Source organism: Lycium ferocissimum, chromosome 1 (assembly GCF_029784015.1).
Source record: "Lycium ferocissimum isolate CSIRO_LF1 chromosome 1, AGI_CSIRO_Lferr_CH_V1, whole genome shotgun sequence".
Lineage (NCBI taxonomy): Eukaryota > Viridiplantae > Streptophyta > Magnoliopsida > Solanales > Solanaceae > Lycium > Lycium ferocissimum.
In genome coordinates this window covers 1785720-1808553 of record NC_081342.1, presented here as the reverse complement: position 1 = coordinate 1808553, position 22834 = coordinate 1785720, and the positions used below count along the sequence as shown (strand labels likewise).

The following is a 22834-nucleotide window of genomic DNA, read 5'->3' as shown; positions in this document are numbered from 1 at the left end:
AATTATGAGAAGTATAGTATTTATATAAAAGGTTTTAATTCTTGACCAACTTTCTGCAAAATATCAAGCTCATTTACTACCTTCACCAATTTTGTGCAAAAAATAAAACTCTCCAATTTTACTAGACTTTTATCCCCTCTTATAACAGGATCTGGTCATTGATAGGTGAATTTATAAATGTAATGTACATGACCTATAAATTGTAACATTTCTTCAAGTTACACGTACCAATTAAAAGATTAATCACCTACCAATAAATGGCAATAATATGTTAATTATAGTAGTAAATTACACACATGAGGGAGGATCTATCTTGGAGAGACCTCCATTTCGTACTCATTAATGAAGGATTTAACTGATATACATTGATGGCATATAGAACTTCCGCTTATTAGTTTAATTTAACATGTTGCATCTGGTTATCGGTTTTAGTTTCTAAGTAATTAGTTTTACTTGTTATGAATAGTTACTTATAGTTATTATTTCCTCGGTTCATTTTATGTATCTTAGTTTGATTAGGTGGAGTTCAAAAAAATAAGAAGACTTTTGAATCTTGTAGTCTTAAATTAAAGATGTATTTAATGTACCAAAATATACTTTGAATCTTCTACTCTTAAAAAAGCCATGTATAATGTTGAAATTAGAGAGTTAAAAGGCGTTCCTTTTTAAACAAACTAAAAAAAAGTTTGAACGGATGAATTAATCGAGAAAATCTTTTAGATTTCAGTGTACAAAAGTTATAAACTCTTTAATAGAAAAAGGAAGCGTATAACACAACATACATTTATATATATAAGACATATATCAAGTGACTACACAATTAGACAACACAATGATGCTCATTCTACTCTTTGTAGCCCTTATTTCTATCATTCTTAGTTTCCATCTTTCTAAAGCCAAAAAGGGTGGAAGAAACACACTGCCACCTGGTCCTTTAGGTTTGCCATTTATCGGAAATTTGCATCAATATGATAGTTTAACACCTCATATCTATTTTTGGAAACTTTCGAAAAAATATGGAAAAATCTTCTCATTGAAACTTCCTTCTGTTCCAATTGTTGTTGTTTCTTCAGCAAAATTGGCAAAAGAAGTTTGGAAAACACAAGATTTAGTATTTTGTAGTAAACCTTCTACTCTTAGCCAGCAAAGATTGTCTTACAATGGTCGTGACATAGTCTTCCAACGCTACAATGATTATTGGAGAGAAATGAGAAAAATAAGTGTTCTTCATCTATTTAGTCTCAAGAAAGTAAAATTATTTAGTCCAATGCGTGAAGATGAAGTCTCAAGAATGATTAAGAAAATATCTCAACATGCTAATACCTCAAAAATCACCAATTTGAGCAATCTAATGATTGCACTAAGTACTACAATTATTTGTAGAGTTGCTTTTGGTATTAGGTTTGATGAAGAAGCACATGAAAGGAGGAGGTTCAATATTCTTTTAGAAGAATCTGCAACAATGCTGACTAGCTTCTTTGTATCTGATTTTTTTCCTTATTTAGGTTGGATTGATAAACTTACTGGATTGAGAAATAGACTTGAGAAGAATTTTAAGGATTTGGATGAATTTTATGAAGAACTTATTGAGCAGCATCTTAATCCTAATAGGCCAAAATCTATGGAAGGGGATATTCTTGATCTTTTGCTCCAATTGAAGAAGGAGAAATTAACACCAATTGATCTCACTTTGGAGGATATAAAGGCAATTGTCATGGTAATCTCCTATGTCTTAAACCTATATTAGATATTGTGAGCATTTATCATAAGTTATTCAGTTTTATACTGGCTGACAACGTATTGTAAACCTTATTTTAATCCAAGTGTGGGATCGATTCTATAAGCAAGGTTATAGTACAATTGGAGTTTTAATTAAAGCTAGCACATCAATTTAAGGTATAATGTTTGCTAAGGTCTTTTAGTCTTGTTCGAGATTTATATGTCGAAAATATATAAATCATGACCTTTTAATGATAGAGACATTAATTTTCCTTGTCAAAGTCTTTTTCTTTTTTTGAAATAAAATAAATTGCATTGGATTACCGTAAATGGATGATCTGGGATAGGATTGAGGCATATATAATAGTTGTATGAATGTTTATGTATACATTATATTGTATGTATATTTACATAGGTAGGTAGGTAGCACAAATGTGATTTGCATTCCCTTGAAACTTTAAGAAGAACTGACAATTTTTATTTTCTTTCTCTGTCAATTTTTTTTTAGAATGTGTTACTTGCAGGATCAGACACTAGTGCAGCTGCAATAGTATGGGCAATGACAGCCATGATGAAGAACCCAAAAGTCATGCAGAAAGTTCAAGAAGAAATCAGAAAGTCAGTAGGAAAGAAAGACAATATTTTGAATGAAGATGATATCCAAAATCTTCCCTATTTCAAAGCAGTGATAAAGGAGTCTTTTAGATTGTATCCATCGGTTCCACTCCTACTGCCAAGAGAATCAATGAGAAAATCTACACTAGAAGGGTATGAAATTCAGCCAGGAACTATTATTCATGTTAACTCATGGGCAATTGCAAGAGATCCTGAAATATGGGAAAATCCAGAAGAATTTATACCCGAGAGATTCTTAAAGAACAATATTGATTTCAAGGGACAAGACTTTGAGTTAATTCCATTTGGAGCAGGAAGAAGAGGGTGTCCAGGAATTGCACTTGGGGTTGCATCCATGGAACTTGCATTGGCAAATCTTCTTTATGTATTTGATTGGGAGTTGCCTTTTGGGATGAAAAAAGAGGATATTAGTACAGATACTAGGCCTGGAATCACCGTGCATAAGAAAAATGAGCTTTGCCTGCTACCAAGAATTATTTGTAGATTCTTGTAGACCATCCTCATATGTTGGATTTAGGGTGAGCTATGTGAGGCCAGATGAATTCATTACTTTTCACTTGAATTATGTTTTCACATGTAAAATACATTTAAAATGCGTGAAAATATAATAAAATCATTCACGTAATGAACGTACTGACTCTAAATCCTGGATCGTCTTTCAATGTTGTATTTTAATCCCAAATTCGCCTTCCCTAAGTTTCAACTTTTGACCAAGAACTATCTGATATAATTTCCAACGAATAGTTAAAACTCATAAAAGGACGATTTTACAGCGGATAACAACAAGAGTAGTATCTAACGCTTAAAATTTTACAATTAAGAGAGTGAAGCATATAGAAGTGAATTGGCACAACAATCTTCTTCTTCTCTCTATTTTTTTTTTTTTTTTTTGCTGAAGATTATATATATATATATATATATATATATATATATATAGAGAGAGAGAGAGAGAGAGAGAGAGAGAGAGAGAGTCCTTACAAAAAGTGATCCTTCTCAATAATTGATTTGAAGGGTCATTAATATAGTAACCATGCAAAACCGAAGGCGGTGAAGTAAAATGGAGTAGGAGGATAGTAACATTATTGCCTCAAACAGTATTTAGACAAATATCAGCTGCAATGTTGGCTTCATTGACATGTCGCACATGTAGCCCTCAGAGATCTATATATACTTCTTGCATGAGAGAAGCAAATAATCCAGAGCTGTATATTCATACTTTAAATTATATATGACACCCAAGGTAAGCATGTTCTAATGACCCCCTTTTCTATAATCCTTACTACAATCAACTACACAATCAACAAGCTATTTAGTACAAAAATGGAAGCACAACTCTTACAAGAAAGAAGTTGCTGCCAAGAACTAAAAGCATAACTTAAAAACATAACCTCCTCACACATAACCCAAAAAAACATAGTCCCGTGCCCCTTTGTTATTTCGAAAAGAAGCAAAATTTTCCTCTCCATATCCAAAATAATGTCAAATTGTAATACTAATTCTCCCAAACGATATCACTTCGGAGCTCTCACCCTATGGATATTGAAAAGAAATTGTCTTTGTTGTCGAGGACGAGAGGTTGGCAGTAGAGATGATGAACTCTCGCTGGGGTAAATTGAACTGCAGAAATCTCATTTCTTTTCTTTCTCAAGAAGATTGCACTGCCAGCCGCTGAAGATGCTCGAAGAAAATCTGGAGACTTACGTCGTCAGTGAATATGACATCTGATCCCGCTGCCATGTCGTTTGCGTTATTGTATGTGGCTGAGGGGTTCAACTTTGCTAAAAGAAATCTTGCCTGTTCAGTATGTGAGAAAATATCAGAATTTTTACCTTCCATATGTTTTTATAAGACGAAAATTTACTTTCGATATTAGAACAAGAAAAACATAAATCACCAGAAAATTATGTTAAATGCAACTTTATCCCCTTCAGAAACTCATTCTATTTTTATTTTTTTTCCAAAGAGAAGACACATCATACCAGAAGAAAAAGATAGCGCGAAAACCATTTTGGAAGAACTATCAGACTAGGATTTAGTTATTCCTACAGAAACTACCCATACTTCAGTTAGCATTTGAATAATATTTGTCCTTGCATCTCAGAATTTGAGGAACTTATGATCCATTATACTCCACAACAGGGTGTGCTGCTGTGGCACAAAACAACAAAACCTTAAAACCCAAATACAATGCTTACCTGGGAACCATGCTGATCACACACTACAAGTCTAGGAACAGGAAACCTCTCATGGATAAGTGCTTGGGCCTCGTCATGAGGAACTTGCAATAGCTGTGCAAATGCCTGAAAGAAAAGGAAAATTAGACATCAACTTGTTTGACAAGCAAAAAATGATGGTAAAAAGAATTCCAACATAGCCATAACATATTCCACAAGATTAATTTTAGCACAAACTGTACCTGATGTTCTGGCTGGTTCTGGTATCCCATGTTTCTCCATTGAGCTATTGTCATTCCATGGAATATGACAACGCTGAAGTACGAATCCAACAAAAGAATGCGATCAGCAGAAATTGATGACACATCCAGTAAAGCCGGAGAAGGCAGTGAATTGAATGAAAATGCCATTAGTGTAGGTTGAATCATGACAACAGCATTGCTTATACTCTCTCGGTAGAGCAGCATCCGGAAATATGCTGTCTCATCAGGACTATTATTGAAAACCTGCGATGCCCACACATTAATGGCATACATTCGTAATGTTAAATTATATTGAGGAATGAAAAAGAGAGGCCAGGTTATATTACTTGCAAAAATTGTGACCGCCGTAAATGAAACATGAACTGAGGGAACAATGAAAAACTGGGATTCAAAGTGAAAGAGGCGGGATCATCTTTCCTATAATCCCCAAACCTGGCACACAGGCGAATCAGATTCCGATCTAGCCACCTTGTGGGATCAAAATCTTCCTGGAAAGTGAAATCCGTTAATCAGGATTTAGCAATTAAATATTTAGAAAAGCAAGAAATGAAAGATAGTATCAACTCCAGGTAGACAGATTCAACGAGATGCAACTCCAGGTAGACAGATTCAACGAGATGCTTCATGCAACCCAACAAAAAAGAGGAGAACGAGTTGAGTATGATCAGTCCATAAAAACTTTAGAAGCATACCATCTCTAACTTGAATCTCTTAATATCATACACGGATTTAGGAATAAATTCTTCCATTATTTGACGCATATGCAAGCTCATCATGCTGCTTTATTATTTTGGTCGAATGATGACGTGGTTACCATTTGTACCTTTTTGTGTATTGTGAGTGGAAATGAATAGGAGAACATTTAAGAGTATAGAGAGTTTGTTGTTGAGATACAATTTTTTTTTTCTTTTGAAACATTGGTATAAAATGGAAATACCGACTTGTTTAGATAGCTGACTAGAATTCTCGGAGGCATGATGCATGTGCTAACATTACATTTTTGTAAAGATCGTGCCATCATGGTGCAGTATAAATGTATTTTTTTGTCCAAGAAAATGATACTGTACTATTTACAAACTGAAAAGTCCAACAAAGACAAAGTTGACTAGTAAGCATCCACATATAATTCAGTAAGTAGAGCAAATAATATTGAGCAGAACTAATTTTATATTGAACGAAGGTGATACCTCTAGCTCCATTTTATAAGAAGCCAATCTAGCCATTACTACGGCAGCAGCTTCCTGATCAAATCCTTGCACTAATTCCTACAAACATTTTTATTGCACCATCAGTATTAACACTTGAATGCACCCGAGAAAGTTCAAGAAAGCCCTTCCAGAAAGACTTGTCAATGGAATAGAATGACTTTTTAAACACATAGTTTCCAGAGAACGAAATTCACACAAACATACAACATAACAACTTGGAAAAGCTTATCATTAATTGATGGAGTCTGAAACTATAATGAGGATGACTGAACAAACATCGAGAAAAAGTTTCATAAGAGTGTATAAAATATTTCTAGGTATCTCAAAATGAAAATGCAGTTGCATAATACGGGAGAAGGGAGATTACTACTTCAAACAATACTGCTCTTCAATTCAGAAACGTACTCCCCATGAAAAATTATCGTTGTCACATGAAGTACTAGTCAGAAGATAAATTTAAGATAAAGGATAAAATTAGATACAAATAAAATTAATATCATTCTCTACGCTTGGGAAAATATGTGTGAATAGGGCTGGCAAAATGGTTAAACAAACAAGTAACCATCCAATCCGACCCATTGAATATAGGTTGGATAACTGACTTTTTAAAAATGGATCAACTATGGATATCCATATTATCAATACCCATTTGTCTGCTTATTATTTTTCATGAGTTTTTGCTTTCTGGGAGTCTAAGCTTGTGTTCTGACCTGACTATTCCTGAAACCTTGTTCTGACCTGACTATTCCTGAAACCAACCACAGTTAACCCAATTTTTAATCGTGTTAAATAAGGGAGGGTCGGATATTTTATCCATTTTTGTTTAACGCGTTTTCGACCAGTCCATATCCGATCCAATCCGACCAGCCCGTTTGCCACTCCTATCTGTGAGCTATATAAAAAAAAGAATAGAATAGACTTCATTGTATTACAAATGACAATATAAAATCAAAACTCATCATTACAAACCTCAGTGCCAACACCAGCATCAAGCCATCTCCTAGTAATGGTTGTAACTCGTAGTTTTGTTTGCCCATCAGAGCTCTGATAACTGCACAGTTAAAGCCAGAAAATTTTTAGTTACACCATAACATCTTCTTACTTTAACAATAAGAAAAATAGAGCTGAAATTTTCCAAGCACCTTGTAAGAAACTGTATGTACAATTGCGGATTTATATTGCCTGAAGGATCTGACTTCTCACTAGATGTAACATCAAAGAAAACAGTCAAGCACGTGTTTTTGTCAAGACCACAGAGCTTCCAAGCTGTAGTATTTCCCTCACCAGTAACTGTGCTGGAGACAGCTGGCCCTTTCTGCATAAGACTACATGATCAGTATAAAATGCTTTCCACCTTGCCGTCTAATTTTAGGTCAATTTATTATTGCTGAGAATATGAAAAAATAAAGTAAACCAACCTTCTCTAAAGATGTGCAAGGACCAATGATCCCTTGAATTTTAATATCCTTGGAGCAGTTGATCTCTAATGTAGCACTAGAACAAAATTAATGCATCAGATTCATGATCAAATTGTTAAAGGAAGAATAAAGCACATCCAAGCAGTAGAGAGATCATTTTAAGAAAACACTTATTCAACAGAGTACAAGCAAGATAACATGAAATATTTATCTCACCAACAGTCTAAATATGAAATCACTTGCTTAATGGATGTTTGCCCTCTCCCTCCTATCCCCAAGGAAATCCCTTTTCAGTTTTTATTTAAGGAAAGAGTATAGGAAGGGCATTTTGCGGCTTATGCAGTTTAATATTGGGGATAATGCGTTGTTTGGGCATCATAAGGAATACAAAGTTACAGGGTAGAAAGGAAGGCCAAGCGTATAACACATTAATAAAATACCCTGAGGCCCTTGGAATCTTCTTCTATTATTAACTCTTCCATATCATATGTCCCAAAAGATGATCAAAAAAGGATTAAAAAAAAAAAAAAAATCTTTCATACCAATCAAAGAGCTTGGTTAGCAACAAGGTGAGGTGCATCATTTGGATAGAAAAAGCTGTCTCAAAACATGAACAAGAAACTTCTAAAATTCAAGAAAGCCGACGATAAGCAGAAACTACTTCTTATTACTTATGTCCAAGTTATATGAAACTCTTTATATTTGGTAACATTCAAAAATATTCGCAGTAATTCCATTACGATTATTATTCTATACCACTTCCACGAATTTTGATTTTTAAATTCGGTTACCTATACAAATTGGGGTAGAACTTTCTTCATTTTTTAGTTTCCTTGAATGCCCTAACTATTTCTTGATAGTTCATTAAAAGTAGGGACCTTTTCGGCTTTACCAATACACTCCATTTCTTTTCTGCAAGTCCCCCATTTCATCTTCAATTTTAACAATCCATGCTTCATTCTATCCCCCTCTTCTCATTCTAACCCTTGATTTCTTCATGTTCCTTTCACCAAATGTCCTAAATTAGTTTTCCAGATCTCCCTGCATAATGGGAAACGACGATAGTGGTGTTTTGGGGGTAAAGTGATCTGATCATCCATCCTCAGGCAAGACGCTAGTTGGTGGAATAGTCGATCATACAAGGTCTTCTACTTGTGCTGAATATCATCATCAATAGTTATTCTTGATATATACTCTTCTCTGATATTATTTATTCCTAAAATTTGTGATGCTAAGTTTTAGTCATCTATGCCATTGCCAAAGATATTTTTTCGAGTTATTAACAATTTTAGTCATCTATGCCATTCCCCTTAACAGTTCGGCGCCCTAGCTAGAAGAAGGAAAAATCTATGAAAATATTTCAACAGTTATTACCATACTTAGAGCCTGTTTGGCTGGGCTTAAAAAAAGCAGCTTATAAGCTGGAAACAGCTTATAAGCCAAAAAAAATAAGTTGGGGTAGCCTAACTTATTTTTTTTGGCTTATAAGCTGTTTTCAGCTTATAAGCTGCTTTAGATAAGCTAAGCCAAATGGGCCCAATTATTTTTTTGGGCTTATTTTAAGCACAAAATGGCTTTAAGCTGGCCAGCCAAACACTCAAAAAAGCTGAAAACAGCTTATAAGCAACTTATAAGCCAATCCAAACGGGCTCTTAGATAAATCACAATCCTTTAACACGAACGAAAAGGAATGACATGTCAAAAGGCTCACTTGAAGCAAAGCCCAAGAGACTGTTCACCATCTTCAAATACACGCTTGAAAGAATCTTTAAATACAGAATGCCCAAAGCTTTCAGCAAGAACGACTAGTCCTCCAGTCTTTTCAATAGCTACTTTCATCTCCGCAACCCCAACCTGAAAAACCAATATTAGTCAAGAATAACATCTCTTATTAATGTGTAAGTAAAAACTGATTACACATTATTATATATTTTGAATCATTTAACATATAAACAAATAAACCTAGATGACTAAATACTGTCCAGGATAAAATGCTTCATATGCACCAGTATCTTGCTTCAAAAGCTTATACGACAAACAACACACATTTCATGGAGACTATTGGCTGATCGAGACAAACCTGGTCAAGTGCTGAAGCAAAAACATCTAAGATGTGACCCTGACTGACGAGTTGCTTTGCAAGTTCCTCATAGAAGTGGACGGCCTTTTTGAAAAAGGGTGCAGCATCCTTGTGAAGATCTTTATGAGAACGAACTGGTTCGGATATATCTTTCGACACAATCTAAGAAAACAAACAAAAAATAAAATCGCTTAAGAAGCATGGTTAGGCAAACTTTCTTCAGATAGGGGCAAGTCCAATTGATTGTTTAAATCTCATGCAAAAGGAGTCCCATAAAGCAAAACAAATAAGCATATCGAGTTCTTGCTGTTGAAGTACCTTATGCTTCACATCTTCTTAACTCACTGATATATCCTATATACCAACTTATTCTTGAGAGAAAAATGAATAGAAACTTTAGTGAAGGTATTGTTCGCGTGATTTGGTTGGCCAAAAGTTGAAATCCTATTTAAAAGACCTGAGTATCGGTTATCAAAAAAAAAATTCCCAAATTTTCAGATACCATTGCTACTCTAATAAAAGAGAGTAGCAAACAATATCAGGAGCAGTGAGACTCTCATCTGCTAAGGAGGTTTACTGCAAAGGACAATGATGAGCCAAATCTTCTCCTCCGTGGATATGCAGGGAGAACAACGTTAAACAGTGCGTGAAATACAAGACAAAGATTGGTGAAAATGTTTATTGGTGGCTATATGAGAGCCAGTGTTATCAAAAGGCGCGCTTAAGCCCTGAAGCGAGGCTCAAAACATGTTGAGCGCTTCGCCTCGCTTTATGTGCGCTTCAATGTCGTCATCAAGGCTCTAAGACATTCTTTTCCTTGCCAATGAGCCTCTCTTGATGAGGTGACACTAGATGATAGATATTTCACTTTATTGTAATATTTTTACAATTTCTTTGTCCATATATTTGTTATTCATGCTTATTATTATTAATCTTGGACTAAACATATATATATTTGTATTATTGTACCATTGCACTTTTTTCCATTAAAGCCCACGCTTTATTTGTGCTTAAAGCCCCAGCTGACCTTAGAGCTTTTTTGCGCTTTTTTGCGCTTTTGATAACACTGATGAGAGCTAGAAGTGATTGCCTTGAAGTGATTTGCAGCATGAGAAATTAAAAATCCTTCCTTTTCCAGATGAATCAAAATTAAATACACCACATTAATTCAAAACTATGATCAGATTGTGCACAATCATGTCATCAGTCGATAAGCAAATGCCCCTGTGACTTCTTAGGATATTGGAAGTTCGTAGATGACTAATAGCCGTTTGGCTAACCTTTCAAAATCAGCTTCTTTTGAAAAGTGCTTTTACTCAGAAGTGTTTCTCAAAAAAGTACTTTTGAAGATTAGCAGTTTGTGTTTGGCTAATCAAATTGAAAAGAGTTTTTGCCAACATTAAAGCAAGAATTTGTGCTTGGCCAAGGTTCCAAAAGTGCTTACCGCAAAAAACAACTTTTTTAGCTTCTCAAAAAACAGCTTTTGATACTACTCAAAGCCGCTTATTTTATCTCTAAAAAGCTTTGCCAAACGCCTCGGTTCTCTATAATAACCACTTTTGCCTTCCCAGAAGCTTGGCCAAACTAGCTCTAAGTATAAAATAGAGTGAAAACAAAGTCAAAAACTCACCGCTCCCGGTCCTTCGGTGCAAGGACCCCCAACTAATGCAACAATCCGAGCACCCGCACCAGCCATACAAGCACCAAGCAAACCAGCTGCCACACTCAACGCCACCCCGGTGCATCGCGATGCCCTGTTTCCAGGTGGCACCGGCCATTGATCCGTATCCAATTCCTCTAACAACTACAAAGAACAACACAAAAGAACAGAATCAACACTAAATTTACCACAACTATCTCACTTATAGGGTCGTTTGGTAGGGTCTATCAGGTAGAATTATACTGGTACTAAGTTTATTACAATGTTTGGTTGCAAATTTAAGTCTGGTACAACTAATACCAGTATTACTTATACATACACCCAATTCAGTACTATTCTTATACATAGTAAACCATAGCATTAACAATATCAGCACTAATTTTATACTTATACACCCCTATTCAGTATTATTTAGAAATTACGCAATGCATGCTATTTAATACAACAAAACCAAACGGTCAACATAAAATAATGCCAGCATAACTAATCCTAGCATTACTAATACACCATATTCAATACCACTATTCTTATACACCCAACCACACGACCCCTTAAAGCAATCAAAAAGACATCATTTTTAACCAAATAAACTCACCGAATCGAGTGTATACTCACACACAATAACAAAATCAACACTAAATTTACCACAACTACAACACTCAAAATAATCAAAAAGACATAATTTTTAACTCACCGAATCGAGTGCATACTCACACTCAGAAGCAGGCAACAAGAACCTACTCAAACCATGATTAGCTCCACCACCAACAACACCCTTCCTACCAAGTCCTAACTGATCCAAAACTTCATCTTTACTCAACTCCTTCGTACCCCGAAACACATAAACCTTGGACATATCCGAAAAGCCGAGTTCATGTACCTGCACTTGTGTACCATATGATATAAACCCAACCATAGCATAATCAGGTAACATCCCAATAGCCCTCTTCAACCCCGATTTCGCATACTCCAATTCCTCCTCCAACATACATGTATCCAACACAAACACATACACCTGACCCGACCCACCACCCAAGACCTGATTTTGACCCGACCCGTATTGGATGGTGGTGAATTGAGGGTAAAGTTCAGCAGGGACGTTAGTTTCTGATATACCAGAGTAATGTTGAGGGAAATGGTTACGTTGGAAACAAAAGGGACAGATCCAAATTAAGGCTTGAAAATCGACACGACAAAAGGGGTTTAAGATTGAAGAACATGTTTTACAACGTAAGGGAGTGTAAGGTAAAGTAGGTAGATTTGGTGAAGGATGAAGTAAGTGAATTGAAGAAGCAATTGGGATTATGTTTTTGGAAGATTCAACTTTAGTTCTTGGCCAAGAATTCCAGGTCATACGAATTCCATCAATGCCTTCAGGGTCTGTTTGTGCCATTTCCATGACTCTTTTTTTTTTTGGATGGGTTTTTGGGGGAGTTTTTAGGAGATTAGTTAGAATGACAAGATTTGGGGAATTTTGTTTAATGCGAATGAATCTTGAATTGTGATTCTGTGTTGCTATATTGTATGATCATTCTTGTCCTTCTGATTTGATGTGAACGAGAAACCCAACTTATTTTATTTATGTTTTTTCTTTTTTCTTTTTTTTTTTGGATTTAGGAGCTTTGAAATCATATTTGAACATACAATTTAGATTTCTTAAGTTGTATTTTTTTATAGATATAAAAATTTTATAAGTTGTGAAATCTATCAAAACTTTTTCAAGTCTTATACAATCTTACTAAATGAGTAAGTCATAGTGTTACTAGAAGATTTTTCTAAAAAATACAACATTAATTGATCAAACTTTAATTCAATAAAAAGAAAATTTTAATATGAATAGTAATATAATTATTCTTTAATATAATCCTAGCTCTTTAATATAATCCTAGCTCCCACATGGTATGCACATAAATAACTCTTGGTAGAAGTTAATGAGGTTGGTAAATGGTTGGTGGGAGTAATTGTTAAGAAAATCTACCAACTTATGAGTCTTTTTTTAGAAAATATAAACTTATGGGTTAAGTTTTACATTTAAATTTTTTTAAAATCATACATTTTTTGGTGATTTGGGATTTTATCTCATCGCATGTCTAAATGCTGATTTCATTTCATGACGAAATGCATATGTAGGAACACACACTTGCATCTAGAGGAAAAACCCCCTTTATATCGATGAGATATTAGAATAAGGTCATTTGTATATGCCTCTATAACTATAATTGTTTCTATTTTGCACGATTGGTAGAGCGTATACAAAACTGGACTTTTTTGGGGCTTGATCAAAGCAAGTGCCGGATTTAATTGGCTTCTTGCTAGGTTATTCAGACTTTTTAAAAAATTGTCGATACATGTTGAATTTTCTAAAAGTTGTAATTTTGACAAAATCGATATGCTTGGATGCGACAATATTCTTAGAAAATCCGAACAACATAGGCCTTTTGTCTGATTAGTGCAAGATCATTAGGTATCATACTAGAACTAGAATGTGCGGCCTTGATTGGATAAATAGGCAGTTGGATAAAAATTATGAATCACTACTTGGTATATGGGGATTTAAAAATCTCTATATGAGACTCAAAACACATAAAGTCTTCTCATTCTCTAAGCAAAGAATTTTATGGGTTTCAAAAGAGTAAAGTTGTTTTGGAATTTTACATATGGTTGAAAATTGCACTTCCATTGTATGCAATTCCGTAGAACTTTATGAGTTCGTTGTGTTGACGATATAATCCTCATATAACAATTTTATTTTATGTGCCATTTTACTAGCAATTTCAGCATCAAATCAATAAATTTCCAAAAAATTTCATTTCATAAGAAATACAAAAATGGTTAACTTTGTAAGTTTTAATTGTAATATAGACCCTTTGCTTTATTGTTGTCATTCATAAAACGAAACCTTCGTGGATTTCGTATTTATCCATATTTAAACCGTATAGGCGTATAGTATAGATAAATCAAGTCAACACGAATCCTGAAATAAAATCGTCAATACTTATAAGTCAACCTTTTCAAGAAAAAAAAAGAAAAGGAAAAAGTAAAAAAGTCATCCTCTTCCTAGAACTAGTGGGGCCCATATCCTCTCTTTCCAGACTGATCCATTTCCTTCATGGAAATACAACCTCAAAAAAAAAAAAAATCCTTACTTACATTATCTAATCTCATAATTAAACCACGTTCATTTACATAATCAAATACACTAATTCATATGGTTCCTCTAGAAATTCTAGAACCATCTTTAAACTTTAATCAGTCACCATAGATGAACTCCTTAGAACTCTCCAGATTCTTCAAAAATTTTAGCAAAAAAAAAAAAGTTCATCTCATAGAACACTCTAGACCCACCCACCCACCCACCCCAACAAGCAATCACACTCTTCAATATAAACCCACAAGCAGCTATGCATTTCTCATTAAATCTTGGAAACCCCACATCTTCAATCTACATTTTGCTTGCAAAAAATCCGTCTTTTTACCTTTTTTTACAAGAATTTGTGAGAATCTTGAAAACCCCATATCTTCAATCTGCATTTTGCTTGCGAAAAAAACCATCTTTTTACCTTTTTTACAACAATTTGTGAATAACCTTTAAGTTGTTTTTTAGTGTAAAGAAGGAAGCTATGGATGAGGATTTTGAGTTTCCAGTATCATCTAACAATGCTGTTGATGAAGAAATGGATATGGATACGGGTATGGATGATTTGTCTGTACCCGACCCGATTATGAAGGTTGATGAAGAGAAAGAGATTGGTAAAACTGGGATTAAAAAGAAACTCTTAAAAGAAGGTGAAGGTTGGGAGAAACCTAGTAAAGGTGATGAAGTTGAAGGTGAGCTCACTTCCTTTAATGAGCTTTTTAATTGGTTTTGAATTAGTAGAACAATTTTTTTTTTCTTGGGCAATGAGTTTATAATATTGGCTTGAGGTGAGTTTAAATGGAGCTGCATGATCAGGATTCATATAGTCGACCCCAATTTGTTTGAGATTGAGGCGTACTACTTGTTGTAATGGTGGTTTGAATGATAGAATTATGCAAGTTTTTGGCCTTACAATGTTGTCTTTGAGATGTGCTCAAATGGAGTTGACATGATCAAGATTCATATAGTTTGATCCCAATTTGTATATCCTGCTCCAATTTGTTTGGGATTGAGGTGTAGTATTAATTGGTGCTTTGATTGATAGAATTATGAAAGTTTTTGGCTTTACTTTAGTTTGGATGGAAATTGTGTTTGGATTAGCATCTTTTTTCGAAAAAAGAGCTTTTTATTAAAAAAAATACAATTGGTGATTTAAATTTGTAGAACCATTTTTTTCATTGGCAATGAATCTATAATATTGGGTTGAGATGAGCTTAAATGGAACAATGTGATAAGGATTCACATAGCTGATCCTAACTTGTTTGGGATTGAGGTGTCGTTGTTGTTGTAATGAATGGGTGCTTTGAATGATAGAATTATGCAAGTTTTGGCCTTAGTTTGGATGAAAATTATGTTTGATTTAACAATTTGCTACTGTTGTTTACAGTTCATTACGTGGGTACATTGCTTGATGGCACTCAATTTGATTCAAGCCGTGATCGTGGCACCCCATTCAAGTTTCAGCTTGGCCAAGGTAAATCTTAATCCAAGGTTCATTATATTTCTAATCTTGTTAGTCTTAAATTTATGAAAATCCAAAAGTTCCAGTGACGTTGGTAGTTTTAGAAGACAACCTATGGCATGTTCATATTCTTACTGTGGATATATTGTTGATTTAGCATTCTTTAAAGTATAGATAGTGATCCCTATATGTTGAGTTTGGATATGTGTGATTTGAGATTTATTGGATCGTTTGTATTGTTATAGGACAAGTGATTAAAGGGTGGGATGAAGGTATAAAGACAATGAAAAAAGGGGAGAAAGCTTTGTTCACTATACCTCCAGAAATGGCATATGGTGAATCTGGATCTCCTCCTACTATACCTCCGAACGCCACTTTACAATTTGAGGTGGAATTGTTATCTTGGATTAGTGTTAAAGACATATGCAAAGATGGCGGAATATTCAAGAAAGTACTTGTCGAAGGAGAAGGATGGCAGAATCCTAAAGATCTTGATGAAGTGTTTGGTTAGTAGACTATTGAAATTTCTCGGTCCCGTTGTGGTTTTTCTTCTCCAGAACCTTAGAGTTGATGTGATTTCGTTTGTTGGTGTCTTGATTGCAGTTAAATATGAGGCTCGTCTTGATGATGGAACGCTTGTGTCAAAATCTGATGGAGTAGAATTTACTGTGCAAGATGGTAACTTTTCATTCCTTTTTAGCTATGTTGCTTGACTCTTCAAAAATGTCAGATGCGTGTCGAATCTTTCAAAAGTAGCACATTTTTTGGAGGATCCAACACGCGTGCAGCAACATTTCTTTTCATTCTTTTTAGCTATGTTGCTCAGACTCTTCAAAAGTGTCGATGAATGTGTGTTGGATCCTCCAAAAGTATCGCATTTTTGGAGGATTCAACACGGGTACGACAACATTTTTGGAGAGTGAGCAACGCATAACTTTTTAGGCTCTTTTTAGTCTCCTTCCCTAAGTAAAGTTAATAACATTGATGTGGTGTTTTCTGTGTAGGCTATTTCTGTCCTGCTTTGTCGAAGGCTGTTAAGACGATGAAGAAAGGAGAGAAAGTTCTACTGAGTGTGAAGCCACAATGTAAGTTCAGCTCTTTGTGCTCTAAATATGTTCCAAAATATTCTTTTATGTGAATGCTAACTGATGTTTTGCAGATGCATTTGGAGAGACGGGTAAGGCAGCAAATGGAGACGAAGGTGGTGTCCCGCCAAATGCCGCCCTTCACATAAATCTTGAATTGATTTCTTGGAAGAATGTCTCAGAAGTAACAAATGACAAGAAGGTTTTAAAGAAGATTTTGAAGGAAGGAGAGGGATATGAGCGCCCAAACGATGGTGCCCTCGTAAAAGGTAAGTAAAAAACAGAAACAAATTATAAAACTCAAGAGTAATTACTTATTGATCATTGATCTAGATGGAGACTTACAATTATCCTTCTGTATTAATTCGCTTCTTCTTTGTCTGCAGTGAAATTAACGGGAAAGCTGCAGGATGGAACTGTTTTTGTGAAGAAAGGCCACGATGATGAGGAGCTGTTTGAGTTTAAGATAGATGAAGGTAAAGTCTTTTTGCCACTGATTATGCAAGATCATGTGGTAAATTTTCTCTAATACTTTTTTTCTATCTACAACTACCATATCTTCTGACTTCAGTTGAATTCTTTATGCAGAACAAGTAATCGATGGACTAGATAAAGCAGTGAAAAAAATGAAGAAAGGGGAAATTGCTGTGATAATAATTCAACCAGAGTATGCATTTGGTGCATCTGACACTCCTCAAGAATTAGCTGTTGTTCCTGGCAATTCGATCGTGTACTATGAAGTTGAGATGGTCTCATTTGTGAAGGTTGGTGGTCTTGAACTTTCTTTGTTTTCCTTAACTTAAGCAAGTGACAAATGTGATGCCCCTATTTTAGGTCACCATTTAGATTTTGTCCTTATCGTAAAAAGTTTTGCAGATGTGACCCTTGGGATTGACAAATCATTAGTTAGTCGTCTACCATTACAAAATTTTAGATTGGGGAATGTTTTCTTGTAAGATTTTTTAGTTTGCTCAAAAGAGATTTTTAGACCTTAGCCAAAAAGGTTCATAAGTTGCGAGAGATATAAAAAGAGGGTCATTTACCAAACAATTGCCCCAAAAAGGGACGGCCAGCAAAAATTTCTGAAATAAATAATGATCAAATAACTTTAACTGCAGGAGAAGGAATCCTGGGATATGAATACTCAGGAGAAAATTGAAGCTGCTGGAAAGAAAAAGGAGCAAGGAAATGTATTGTTCAAGGCAGGAAAATATGTGAGAGCATCTAAGAGATATGAAAAGGTATAGTATTTTTAATTGAAGTTGACAAAAATTAGTGTTGTGACTTTACTGCAATAGTGGGAAGTACTCACCTACTTCAGTATGACAAAAAAAAAAAACAATTTTGAGACTTATTTGGATAAGTTACATCATTAGGTCTCTTATGTGCTTTTATTAGGGGTTACTTAATAGTTATCGACTTAAATTTTACTATGCTGCTTTATTCTGCTCAGGCTGTGAGCTTTATCGAATATGATTCCTCCTTCAATGACGACGAGAAGGAGCAGGCTAAACTGCTAAAAGTTAGTTGCAATTTGAACAATGCCGCGTGCAAGCTGAAATTGAAGGAATACAAAGAGGCAGAAAAACTCTGTACTAAAGTCTTAGAGATTGACAGTAAAAATGTCAAGGCTCTATACAGAAGGGCTCAAGCTTACATACAACTCGTCGATTTGGACTTGGCAGAACTTGATATCAAGAAAGCACTTGAAATCGATCCAGATAACAGGTAAAAGATTGGGGGGTTTTTTGTCCTTTTTTTTTCTTTTCCCCCCCTCTATGTTGCTCGCATCCTCCCAAAAAAATTGGCTGACCTGTGCACAGATATTTTTGAGGAGTACGAGCAACATAGTTTTTTTTTTTTTTTTTTTTTTTTCTCGTAGCAAAATGTAATTTTCAGTCTAAACTGATTTAAATCATTTGTTGTTGTGCGCATCAGGGATGTGAAGCTAGAGTACAAAGTGTTGAAAGAAAAGATTAAGGAGTACAACAAGAAGGATGCACAATTTTATGGCAACATTTTTGCAAAGATGAACAAAATAGAGCAAGCGAAATCAGCAGTAAGTTGACAAGTGTCGCTATGGTTTTTGAGCAATTAAAATAGTTAATTTATAGTCATGCTGATTCTTTTTTTAATTCGAAATGCAGAGTGGAGGAGCAAAAAATGAGGCAGCACCAATGATCATAGATAGTAAGGCTTAGTCAAGTGCTTAACATAGCTTTTAAACTTTCATCCCACTCCTAATTGCCACCGAAAGAAGAAAATATGAAGAAAAAAGAACTGATCACTTAATTCTGTAGTGTCTATAAGATCTCTTGTTTTCTGGGCTGGAGTCTGTTTCAGTGTGCAGTTTCATAAAAATATGTGTACTGTCTTGCAGTGATTGGACTTGGTTGTACTTGTGAATGAACAACATTTTAGTGTGTGAAATACATAATAAGAACCTATCTTGTTCATGTATTTCATATGTTGTTTGTTTTTTGTCAAGTTAATGCTATTGTAGTGTTACATAATACCTTCGAGACTCAAGGGCGCGCGCGTAATATTAAACAAGGATTCAAGTTAAATTGAATTTTTTTTACTCTATCAATGTAGTGAATTTGTTTTTTTTTTACTCTATCAATGTAGTTTAATATGTGATAGTAAGTTAGGTACTGTGTTGCCAGTTAATGTTTATTGTTGAGATTTACTTATATTTACCTTACGAACAAATTAATATTATTACACTAACAATGTGTAGAACCTAAAAGTCAGTCTAAAATACTTGTCAAAGCAGAACTCTTTCATTAAAAGATGGTGGAAAGATAATTAGGTCGACAATCAAATCCATGAAGTATATGCTTTTAGTCATCTTTGTACCTTTTAGTGATGTTTATACACAATGTTTGTATTTTAAATAAAGGTGGTGCAAAGCTTAAAACAATATCAAGCATTCAAGCAAAGGCAAATTCTTGCTGGGCTGCTATGGTGTTGGCTGTTATGGCGGGTTTCAGGCGACTGTCTACTCGTTTAGTTTCAACCCGAGTTGCAGAAACTCATTAAGGCTAACATTGAGATGACAAAAATTAACGAAGGAAGAACAAGTTTTCATAATTTGGGTTTATAGTAGTGATCAATGGTAAGGTAAATGGTGAAAAAGAACAGAATTTGTGTTGCTTTGCCAGTAAAGTGAATTATAATAAGCGTCAGTTGAAGCAAAATGTTAACATTTCAATTGTGAAAACTCCTTGAACTAGTCATCGGTGGATGGAGTTATCTTGTATTTATATTGGCTTGTAGCAGGTATTCAATAAAAGAGTCAAAAGTGTTTTTCAGCACAATATTAAACCACATTATTTCTTATCTTAGTTAATTGATTTAATTCTGAAGTTAAAAAAAAATAACTGACATTTCTTCTAGAAATAACATAATTGGATGTTTGTAGTCCATGTGGATCGAATAATACGTCTACTAATATAGTCATGAATAATCCTTACCTCATGTATTATAGCTTTTGAGGTTAAAAGACAGTTGCCAACAATAATTTTATTATCATATATTGAATTTTGTTGACAAAAGTATTTTTCACGACAATAAAAATTGCCGTTGCAATAACCTTTGATGGAAAAGTATAGGCGAAACAATGTTATTGCCAAAAGTTAAGCTTATCGCAACAAAAAAATACATATTATTGTTATAAACTATACTTTGTTGGTACAAAGTCATGCCATTGTGGCTTATAAACATGTTATAGCGACAAGGTTCACTTCTCTTTATGGTATCCGGGACAAACTTATTTCATTCTTAATTTATCTGTTATTGGGCTCCAATATTATATTTTCAACACATATCAAATGTCCTATGTTGGGCGTGCGGGGGTATTAGTAGTCCGACCCACATCGGAAGTGGATGGCATTCTTAGTTTCCTTATATGACATTGGCCAGCCGACACCTCAATAAGTATTATTTTTTTGGATTTAAATTAGACTCAAGATCTATTTTAATTTTCTATGAAAATAAATTTGAAACTTTTAGAATTAAAGTCATAACAGTGACAAATAATTGGTGGACAACTTCACTAGTGTAAAACTCCAAATTGCGCACACAATAATGACATCCTCAAAAAGTGAGAAAAATACAGACTCACTAGATAATAGTGATTTATTCAAGCATCGGCAAGGTCAATCAATGGAACGCAAACATGAGTATGAGTCCAATGAAAACAGCATGCCATATTTCTTAAAAGGAAATTAAGCAACATTTTAGGACAAAATGAAAGTGAATTATGATCAATTCTTGATATCATCTTGAAATAGAGCATCAGGAGCTTCACGAGCAGTGGCACAACACCTAGCACATCCCCGTCCATTGCGGTACCCACGGCAACAACCATATCTGCAACCTCTCCACGGATATCCGTTACGTCCACCACCACGTCCAGGGTAGCCCCCACCGCGGCCATTGCCTGGGTATCCACCTCCTCCATACTGCGCCTCATGGACATCGCCAAACTGCCTTGGTTTGGTTTCTTCGTTTAAGAATGTTGCAGTAGATAAATTCAAAATTTAAACTTAATGATTTTATGGTATGTTATGAGTTTTCTTTGAAATTATTACTTCAAAACTACTTCCCATTTGGCCATTATTAGTATTTTAACAATTGCAAATAATGAAGTTTACTACAACAAAAAAAAAAAAAAAAGAAATTAGCGACCCATAACTTTTGTTGCTAAACAACATAAATTGGTCATTTATCAGCGACAGATTGCCAAAAAATCATGTTAGCTACAGGTTATTTAGTGACATATTAGCAATGAATTTCGTAGCTATTTTTGTTGTTGTAGCAAATATTCGTTTGGCCATCAATTTATATTTGCAAATACTGATGAGCTATTGAAAAACTCGTTTATGAAGTATTTCAATAAAAATGCAGCTTAACTTCAAATTAAATAGTTTTTTCTTCGCAACTTCAACTAAATATTGGACAAATAACTTAGTAATCAGTCATATTATTTTTAAACACGACATTTATGGAAATAATTGCAAGAACTTCTTAAACCAAAAAGAGGGTTAACATTACATATATAGCTATTCAACCCAAAAGAAAAATAAATTATAACTTACTTTGAGCAGATGAAGCTCCCACTTGGGTGGAAACAAGAAGGACAAGAGCAATGAGAAGACCTAAAAGAACCAAATTTTTTGTTGAAGCCATTTTGAAAAATATTTAGCAATGCACTTAACTTTCTAAATGAGTGTGATGGATCAAAGGAAGTGAACCTCCATACTATTTATAGACCAAAATATTCTTATTTAATGGGCAAACAATTGCTGGCCATGAAGATTTCACGTGAATAGAAGTATGGGACTTGTCATTTAAATTTTTGTTTTCTGATTTTGGCACTGAGATTTTGCACCAAATTAAAGGCTTCTGCATTTTAGAGTCCCCACTTCCATACAGTGTGTGCTGAATTCCTAATTGGATTGTAAGATACTATTGACTTCAGTAATTGCCAGTCTTCTTCCGTCATGCATGACGCTCACTCTTCTACTATACACCAAAAAACAGTTTGTATGTAAAAAAATTCTTCACTTATATTGAAGAGATTCAACAGTTTATATGTAAACAAAAATAAAATAATTTTGACTTATTGTGCAGTATAATCTCCAACAAAGGTATTCAATTGAACCTCTTACTTATACCTAGCTCCCTTATTGCATGTTATACACACATATTCTCATATTATACAATATACAATATACATAGGAGTGACAAAATTAGCGACTAAAATTAAAACATCAGCACCCAATCCACCTAAGTTTGGACATGTTAATGTCATGCTCATTTATTAACTTAACCTATTTTGACTCGCCTAATTCAATCTATTTAAATTTAGGTTGATTTGGGCTAAATTTGTAGCCAAATTTGCACATGAAAAACCCTGTAATAATATCTAAACTTTTTTTATTTGATATGTTATATATAATCATATTAAAGAAAAAAAGGTTTTATTC

General features: G+C 34.4%; 4 protein-coding genes across 4 annotated transcripts; 2 read left to right on the top strand and 2 right to left on the bottom strand.

Moving 5' to 3' along the window:
* Positions 1-804: 804 nt before the first annotated feature.
* Positions 805-2999, top strand: LOC132051499 (5-OH-xanthotoxin synthase-like). Its single transcript, XM_059442649.1, has 2 exons — positions 805-1717; positions 2228-2999. The coding sequence occupies exons 1-2, from the start codon at positions 833-835 to the stop codon at positions 2846-2848; spliced, it is 1506 nt and encodes a 501-aa protein (XP_059298632.1). The 5' UTR covers positions 805-832; the 3' UTR covers positions 2849-2999.
* A 540-nt stretch (positions 3000-3539) lies between these two features.
* LOC132051426 (protein transport protein SEC23 B-like) lies at positions 3540-12722 on the bottom strand. The gene is made up of 12 exons (XM_059442531.1): positions 11853-12722; positions 11129-11302; positions 9499-9660; positions 9130-9272; positions 7419-7494; positions 7143-7315; positions 6970-7051; positions 5980-6057; positions 5119-5280; positions 4772-5035; positions 4551-4655; positions 3540-4149 (listed from the first exon to the last, which is right to left on the bottom strand). The coding sequence occupies exons 1-12, from the start codon at positions 12555-12557 to the stop codon at positions 4000-4002; spliced, it is 2274 nt and encodes a 757-aa protein (XP_059298514.1). The 5' UTR covers positions 12558-12722; the 3' UTR covers positions 3540-3999.
* A 1941-nt stretch (positions 12723-14663) lies between these two features.
* LOC132051266 (peptidyl-prolyl cis-trans isomerase FKBP62-like) lies at positions 14664-20155 on the top strand. Its single transcript, XM_059442501.1, has 13 exons — positions 14664-14986; positions 15682-15768; positions 16002-16262; positions 16360-16434; positions 16761-16841; positions 16916-17110; positions 17228-17317; positions 17430-17605; positions 17960-18082; positions 18295-18569; positions 18780-18900; positions 18989-19031; positions 19738-20155. The coding sequence occupies exons 1-13, from the start codon at positions 14779-14781 to the stop codon at positions 19881-19883; spliced, it is 1881 nt and encodes a 626-aa protein (XP_059298484.1). The 5' UTR covers positions 14664-14778; the 3' UTR covers positions 19884-20155.
* A 954-nt stretch (positions 20156-21109) lies between these two features.
* LOC132060761 (glycine-rich protein-like) lies at positions 21110-22034 on the bottom strand. The gene is made up of 2 exons (XM_059453697.1): positions 21944-22034; positions 21110-21348 (listed from the first exon to the last, which is right to left on the bottom strand). Exons 1-2 carry the CDS (start codon positions 22032-22034, stop codon positions 21110-21112), a joined length of 330 nt encoding a protein of 109 aa, XP_059309680.1.
* Positions 22035-22834: the final 800 nt, after the last annotated feature.